The following is an 8,881-nucleotide window of genomic DNA, read 5'->3' as shown; positions in this document are numbered from 1 at the left end:
TATGTCTGGGACTCAGTTTCTCCATCTGGAAAAAAAAAGCAGATAATACTGTTCTGTGCATGGATATGTGCATATAGGTAAACTTAAGAAGAGACTAAATAGAAAATGATATACCTGTTAGGGTAAATTGGTAGATAAATGGTAACTCTATGTTTAATTTCTTTTGAGGAACTTCCAGACTGCTTTGCAAAGTACAAAATAGCTGCTCCATTTTACATTCTCACCAGGAGTTCATGAGGATTCCAATTTTGCCACATTCCTGGCAACATTATTAGGTGGCTTTTTGGTGATAGCTATTCTACTGGATATGAAGTGGTAACTCGTGGTTTTCATTTGCATTTCCCTCATGGCTAATGATGTTGAGCATCTTTTCAAGTGGTTTTGGCCAAATGGCCATCTTCTTTGGAGAAATGTCTATTCAAATCCTTTACCATTTAAAAAACTGGGTTGTCTTTTTTAAATTTTGAGTTGTAAGAGTTCTTTATAAATTCTGGATGTAAATCCCTTATCAGATATGTGATTTGTAAATATTTTCTCCCATTCTATAGGCTGTCTTTCCACTTTCTTATGTACTGAAACACAAATGTTTTTAATCTTGGTAAAGTCCAATTTATCTAGTTTTCCTTTTGTTGCTTGTGCTTTTAGTGTCTAAGTATCCATTGTTAAATCCAAGGTTGTAAAGATTTACCCCTGTGTTTTCCTCTAAGAGTTTTAGTCTGCTTTTACAATTAGGTCTTAGATCCATTTTGCATCAATTTTTTGTATATAGTGTGAGATGGGGTCTAACTTCACTCCTTTGCATGAAGCTATCATTTTCCCAGCACCATTTGTAGAAAAGACTATTCTTTCCCCATTGAATGGTCTTGGCACTATTGTTGAAAATCAGTTGGCCATAAATAGATGGGCTTATTTCTGGACTCTCAATTCTGTTTCATTGATCTGTATGTCTATCCATATGCTAGTACTACACTGCCTTGATTACTGCACCTTTGTAGTAAGAGTTGAAATCAGAAAGTGTGAACCCTTTGTTCTTTTTCAAAATTGTTTTGGCAGTTCTGGGTCCCTTGAGTTTTCATATGAATTTTAGGATTGGTTTGTCAATTTCTACAATGAAGCCAGCTGGAAATCTGACAGGAACTGTGGTGAATCTGTAGATCAAGTTGAGGGGTATTACCATCTTAACAATATTAAGTGTTCTGATCCATGAACATGGGATAATCTTCCCATTTATTTAGATCTTCTTTAATTTCTTTCAACATCTTGTAGTTTTCAGAGTACACATTTTACACTTCTTTTGTGAAATTTATTCTTATTCTTTTTGATGCTATTGTAAAGGGAATTTTTAAAAATTTCATATTCATATTTTTCATTGCTAGTATATAGAAATAAATTGATTTTTGTATATTGATTGTATATCCTGAAATCTTGAACTTAATTATATATTCTAATAGTTTTTTAGTGGATTTCTTGGGATTTTCTATATACAAGATAATGTCATCTGTGAATAGATACGGTTTTACTTTTCTTTTTTAATTAATTTATTTATTTTTGGCTGCGTTGGGTCTTCGTTGCTGCGCGCGGGCTTTCTCTAGTTGCAGTGAGTGGGGGCTACTCTTTGTTGTAGTGCGCGGGCTTCTCATTGCGCTGGCTTCTCTTGTTGCGGAGCACGGGCTCTGGGCGCACGGGCTTCAGTAGTTGTGGCTCGCGGGCTCTAGAGTGCAGGCTCAGTAGTTGTGGCACACAGGCTTAGTTGCTCCGCGGCACGTGGGATCTTCCCGGACCAGGGCTTGAGCCCGTGTCCCCTGAATTGGCAGGTGGATTCTTAACCACTGCGCCACCAGGGAAGCCCTACTTCTTTTCCTATTTGGATGCATTTCATTTTCTGGCATGGAAGACAAATTGAAAACCAACAGACAAAAAAGAAAGAAAGAAGGGGTTTCCCTGGTGGTCCAGTGGTTAAGACTTTGCCTTCCAGTGCAGGGGGTGCGGGTTCAATCCCTGGTCGGGATCCCACATGCCTAGGGGCCAAAAAACCAAAACATAAAACAGAAGCAGTATTGTAACAAATTCAATAAAGACTTAAAGAAAAAAAAGAAAAGAAAAAAATAATGATGTAATAATGTCAGATTTGTGATTTGTACAGAAATAAACTATGATGATGTAATGAAAGTGACTTGGGTAGCTACCTTAGATTGGGTACATGGAAATGCCTCCTGTGAGGAAATGACATCTAACCTAAAATCTGAATTATAATAAGGAGGCTTCTAGACAGTGGGAACAGTAATGTGAAGGAACTAAATGGTGGGAATGAGCTTACTTATTGGAGGAGCAGGTAGGCCATGTGACTAGAATGTAGTAGCAAGAGGGGAAAGGAGACTGAGAGGCAGCCAGCGGCTAGGCTGTGTGGGACTTTGTAAACCCGGGCAATGGAAGTTGGATTTCATTCTAGGTTTGATGAGGTGATACTGGAGTGTGATGTGATCTGATTCACATTTCAAAATTACTGTAGTTGCCTTGTGAATAATAGAGGTTAGAGTGAGAGCTGGAATCACTTAGGAGGCTTGGAGATGTTAATAACTTGGAGTGATGGATTATGGCGATGGAGAGAAGCAAATGGATGCAGGTTTTATATCAGACTTGCCGATGTCCTTCTTTTATTATGGAGACTTTTACAAGTCCTGCTTTTATTATGCTAAGTTGGAGACACCTACTGATATTCCAAATACAAATCTCAAGTAGGCACTTGGATAAACAAGGCTAGAACCACAGGGAGTGAGCTGGGATCACTTGTTTTCATTTTGAAGGAGCTGCCAGTGAGCCAGGAGGCACTCTAAGAGAAAATGTATCAGGTAATCCAAGGTAAAATTGTTTCAAGGTGTTGGAATGTGTTGATAGGCCTAGACTTCAATCCCAGTGTGCGGATTACTTTAGCTCCCTGAACTTTCTTCTCCACCTATAAAATGGGGATAATACCCGATTTGGGGGTTTACTGTGAGACTGAAGGAGATAAGGCACTTAAGAGAGCTAGCAGCATTCTCAGCAGCTACTAATTTAGCAACCACTCTTCTACAGTTTGATAAGAACTACTCTTGTCATAGACACGTAGTAAAAGCGAAACTAGCTATGTTTTCTCAAGGAAAGATAATCCTGGAAGGAGAGCTGCTATAAGACCATGCTGCAGCCTCACCCTCTCCTTCAGTAAACCTCTTTGAAGACAGCACAGGTCACGCACCACCACATAGCAGGAAACAGTTTTCCTACCTCTTCCTACAAATCCTGTTTACACTGCTTGAATGAGGCAAGAGGTTTAGTATAACAAAGTAACAAATGATGCCACAGCAACCACTGAACTATTATGTGCCTCTTCTCTTTCTTGCATTAAACAAACACACATCAGTCTTAGCAACTCAAGTTATAGGAAGAGGGATATCAATCTCCCATCTTAAAGACTTTTTTTTTTTTTTTTTCTTTTTTTTTGCGGTATGTGGGCCTCTCACTGTTGTGGCCTCTCCCGTTGCGGAGCACAGGCTCCGGATGCGCAGGCCCAGCGGCCATGGCTCACGGGCCCAGCCGCTCCGCGGCATATGGGATCCTCCCAGACCGGGGCACGAACCCGTATCCCCTGCATCGGCAGGCGGACTCTCAACCACTGCGCCACCAGGGAGGCCCCTTAAAGACTTTTAAGGGCACTTCCCAAATATTAAAATAACAGGGAATTCCCTGGTGGTCCAGTGGTTAGGACTCCACACTCTAACTGCGAAGGGCCCAGGTTTAATCCCTGGTCAGGGAAATAAGATCCCACAGTGCAACAAAAATAATAGTTAACATTTCCGGAGGCCTTACGATTAGCCAGAAAATACTGTGCTAATTGTTTTAGATCTCTCAATCATTTACCTCCCCCCAACAGTCCTATAAAAGTGGAAATAATATTATCCCCGTATCACCCTCCCCAATAGATCACCTTTAAATGAGAGATTTAGCCAATTAGAATTGGACTGGCTAGGGACTTCCCTGGTGGTGCAGTGGTTAAGAATTCACCTGCCAATGCAGGGGACACAGGTTCAAGCCCTGGTCAGGGAAGATCCCACATGCTGCGGAGCAACTAAGCCTGTGTGCCACAAACACCGAGCCTGCGCACTAGAGCCCACACGTCACAACTACTGAGCCCGTGAGCCACAACTACTGAGCCTGCGTGCCTAGAGCTCGTGCTCCGCAACAAAGAGAAGCCACTGCACCACAACGAAGAGTAACCCCCGCTTGCCACAAATAGAGAAAGCCCGCGCGCAGCAACGAAGACCCAACACAGACAAAAATAAATAAATAAATTTTAAAAAAGAATTGGGACTGGCTAGGTATCCCCAGTGCCTTTTAACTGAGCCGTGTGAAAAGGTGAGGTTCATAATAATTCTTTAAGGAATAGTTGAGGGTTGAAGAATTAATTCGAGGTACTGGAGATAAAAGGGTTTTTGTTTGTTTGTTTGTTTTTATACTAAGATTTGCCTCTGGCAGATTAGCATGACAGGGCTTCAGCCTCTGCTTCCAAAGCACTTAGCATATCTCACAATACCTGGCTGAGTGTTCTGAAGGACAATAACAAAATGATCCAACAGTATGGAATCAGCACTGTTACCAAATTATCTTTTCTGCAGTATTTTACCCTTAAATGTTTTGCTGAATCTTTACCAGGATAATCTCATTTAAAACAACTTTAAAATTTACAAAGTTCACCTCTTCCATGAAAACCTGTGATCTAGAGCCCATCCGAACATTTTTGAGAAGATGGAATGATTCAGATCAGGGGACTTTGCAAACAACTTTTGTCATTAATGTTTATTTCAATTAAATAAATGTGAATTCAGAATTAATGGAAGATAAAACCTCAAAGTATTTGGCAAAACAAATGCTATTACGAGCTTGATTAAAATGTTTGTGGTACCTGTGCTATGAATTACAGACGTCCACAAAATTAAAAGCACATTCTGAAGAAAATCAAATTCTGATAAATTCTGTTTGTAAAAATTCAGCGGTACAGTCCCCCCCAGGGGAGAAGTAATTTGCCTTGTTACCATCAGTTAAAAATCAAATGAGCATATTTTCCTCTCTTAATTGTGACCGTCACAGCACTGTAGAACATGTACAAACCTAAACCCTTTTGATCAGAGTAAACTAAACAAGACGCTGGTATTTAACAGGGTGTACAGAACATGTAGTATAAAACATTTTCTTTTGAAAATAAAAATTTTATAATCTGTTTCAAAAATATCAAACAATTGAAAAATATATCGACTGCAACAAAATTTCCAAACAGAAGTTCAAAAATCTTGGCGAAGCCATACATATAACATCAAATAAAATCCAGCTTCATTTACCAACTAAAACACTCATTAAAAATAATGATTTCTGTACGTCTAAACTGAGTGTAACACTTGGACATTTCAATAGAAATTGCTGTTCTGTCATACACTATTAAAGTCTGTTCTCTAATCTGAAGAAATTTCAATTATAAGGCAAAGGAAGACTAAAAATAGAAACAGTGCATCTTAAAGTTTTTCAGAGACCTACATATAAGTAATTTCCAAACGCATAATTTTTATATGCTTATGGTTTGGAACAAATTTTCCCTGAGCACTCTTTCTGCTTGGTTAGAAAATTAAAACATGATCTATAGAATAGAATTTGATTTTGATTTTTCTTAAATATATGCAATTTTTCATCCATCAAATGTATTTGGGAATCTTTCCTTCTAGACATCTCTAAAGTAATAACTAATTATAACTGTTTTAAGGGGCTATTCGAATAGCTATAGAAATATGGTTGAGTTTTAGTGCCCTGAGAACTGTACAGTGGGTGTCTCATACAACTGAAATGATTTACTAGCCTTAAAATTATCAATGGTTATTTTAACAAATTCAGAATGGCATTAGCTTCACAGAAGAAAGAGGTAATAATCAGTAATTCCAGCTCAGATGACCAATAATAAGCACTAAAAACTAAAAAAAACCCAAACCAACAACAAAAAAACACAACTAAAAAAAAAAAAAAAGAGTTGGATTAACATTGTGCTTTCTATGGAATAATGCTGAAAAAAATTAAGGCTTCTGCCCAACCCAGGAACTACTTCATCTTGAAAATTTATTTAATGCAGTCTTGAGATCTGTAACTCCTTAATAGTCATGCAAACTTAAAATTAGCATCACTGGAAATTTCATCACACAAATTGCAGTTCTCAGTGCTATCCCAAGATTTACAGCCCAAAAGACATACTATAATTAGTGCACATGTACCATACCACTACCAGCTGTGTTCCCCTAATTTTTAAGGTCTTAAAAAACTCTTAGCTACTTGAGAGTGTAGACCTCTTCTCTTTCAAATAAATAAAGGATAACAAATACTAGGAGCCTTAACTATGCAAATTTGTAAATACTAATTTTCTACATAGCCTAGCATCACACCAAAGGAAAATTAGGTTTAAGAAGTTTCATATTTACAATTAGATTTCATAAGACCTAACTATATATATCTCTTAGCACTACGATTTATGTGGCTTGCAAGAATAATTAATAAATAACTTAAAACATTTAGAAGTCATCGTTCTGAAGACCTTCAAGAAGTGATAAGCAATTTCAGATGTCCAGCGGTGAGTCTTCTGTCTTCTTATATTTTAAGGTGCTTTACGCAGGCCGACCTTGACCAAAACGACTTTTAGACCTAGATTTTTTAAACAGAAAATAAGGTCAGAGGTGCTTCTAAAACAATAAGTTGCCACTGCTTTAGGTCATGTTTGCTTGACAGTGTCAAAGTTTAATGAAACTTCATGTAGCTCCATAATCCATTTTCAAAAATTCTTGGAGATGTATTTTGGAATTCAGATATTTTTTAATTTGGGGGAAATAATATGTACATATATCGTATATTATGAATCTGGAGCAGTGCCCCACAACCAAACACATTAATACTTCTTCAGTGAAACAAATGAGCATTTACATTAAGTGGGATAAATAAAAACTATAAATAGTACCACAGTAGCTCAGGTCAGGCTTGAGTTGCCACAAATGTATGAAAAAAGCTTTTGGCTTTCTGAGCTTTCTGGATTTCAGAATTGCAGATAGGCATTTGGATCTGTAGTATTAATAATCAAATCTCAGTAACTGTTAATCTTTCAAAGAAAATCTGTGCTGTAAAATGACACAGAACATACAAATAAGATTTTATTAAGAGAGATAGAACAAGAAACAAGAAAGGTTTCGATGATTTATATAAAGTAGTAATACATTATCTATAAATAGTATAAGAATTCTGCTAATTCACACTATAGCTTACATTTTTATCAGCAGTTGGCTCAGAACGGAGCTGGCTCAATAAACAGAAAACTTTTTAAAAAGTATACTTTCATTAAATTTTGTGATCATGACCTCTTAAAGTCTTAACTTTTAAGTTAAAATCTGGTTCTAATTAATGTCTTGATGATCAAATCCCCGAAACAAAATAAAACCAAACTCAAATTATGTGCTTCTCGTGTTCATATGATTTTTCAAAAAAAAAAAATCACTTCAAAGCTAGTGGCATTCTGAATTCATTTATGCTGATTCACCTTGTGTTTTTCTCTGAGCTGCTTTGCCGTGCATTGACTGGCACTGAGGCCTTGATTTGTGCTTCGATCCTAGAATAAATACCTCCTGCAAACTGCACAGTAAAGGAGAAAAATCAAGTTATTATCTTTAAGGAACCAATAGAAGCTCTGCTTTATTGAAATGGCATTACTTTTTAACTTAGAAGTAATTTTATTTTTATTTATTTTTTATTTATTTTGATTTTTTAAATTCAGGCTCTGAGCTACAATTTATTTTTATTATTTTATATAAGTAAAATTCACCCATTTTAGTGCACTGTTCTGAGTTTTGAAAATGCATACAGTTGTGTAACCACTCATAATGGAGACATAAAGCAGTTCAAACACCCCAAGAAAATCCCCTTGTGCCCCTTTTAAGTCCAACGATTTGACACTACCAATTCCTGGCAACCACTGACTTGTTTTATGTCCCTATACTTTTGCATTTACCAGAACATTATATAAATAGAATCATACAGTCTGTAGCCTTCTGAATCTGGCTACTTTTGCTTAGCATAATGTATAGGATATTCATCTATGTTGCAGCATGTATCAACAGCTCATTCTTTTTTTTTTTTTTTTGCGGTACGCGGGTCTCTCACTGTTGTGGCCTCTCCCGTTGCGGAGCACAGGCTCCTGACGCGCAGGCCCAGGGACCATAGCTCACGGGCCTAGCCGCTCCGCGGCATGTGGGATCTTCCCGGACCGGGACACGAACCTGTGTCCCCTGCATCGGCAGGCGGACTCTCAACCACTGCACCACCAGGGAAGCCCCAATAGCTCATTCTTTTTATCTATTCTAGTCTTACTCATTTATCATGTAAAGGACATTTGGGTTGTTTTTAGCTCTTGGCAATTCTAAATAAAGCCACAGTAAAGATACGTGTGAAATGATCTGTATGGTGAGTAAACATTTAATGCTATAAGAAACAGCTAAGCTGTTTTCCCAAGTAGGCATTCCCTTTTGCATCCTTACTAGCTATATACAAGAGTTCCAGTTGCTCTATATTCTTGCCAGCATATTTAAAAAACTTTCTTAGCTGCAGAGCAACCAAGCCCGTGTGCCACAACTACTGAGCTTGCCTGCGCTCTAGAGCCCTCAAGCCACAACTACTGAGCTTGCCTGCGCTCTAGAGCCCTCAAGCCACAACTACTGAAGCCCGCATGCCTACAGCCCGTGCTCCACACAAGAGAACCACCGCAATGAGAAGCCCGCACACCACAACGAAGAAGAGCCCCCGCTCGACACAAATAGAGAAAGCCCGTGTGCAG

At 38.2% G+C, this 8,881-nt stretch overlaps 1 protein-coding gene across 3 annotated transcripts in view; it reads right to left on the bottom strand.

Moving 5' to 3' along the window:
- SANBR (SANT and BTB domain regulator of CSR) overlaps window positions 1–8,881 on the bottom strand; it is a 73,573-nt gene continuing 64,692 nt past the window's right edge. For 2 of the 3 annotated variants that reach the window (XM_060117493.1, XM_060117494.1), the window contains exons 20-21: window positions 7,592–7,683; window positions 4,884–6,708 (exon numbers count right to left, since the gene is read on the bottom strand). In XM_060117493.1, coding sequence (XP_059973476.1) covers window positions 6,672–6,708; window positions 7,592–7,683 — 129 coding nt within the window. In that variant the 3' untranslated portion in view covers window positions 4,884–6,671. Of the gene's footprint in view, window positions 26–4,883; window positions 6,709–7,591; window positions 7,684–8,881 lie in introns of those variants that run through there. The other variant, XR_009534314.1, reaches the window with a different exon arrangement.

The sequence above is a fragment of the Mesoplodon densirostris genome, chromosome 14 (genome assembly GCF_025265405.1).
Source record: "Mesoplodon densirostris isolate mMesDen1 chromosome 14, mMesDen1 primary haplotype, whole genome shotgun sequence".
In the NCBI taxonomy this organism is placed as follows: domain Eukaryota; kingdom Metazoa; phylum Chordata; class Mammalia; order Artiodactyla; family Ziphiidae; genus Mesoplodon; species Mesoplodon densirostris.
The sequence above is the reverse complement of the archived record's forward strand: the minus strand, read 5'-3'. Positions and strand labels throughout refer to the sequence as shown.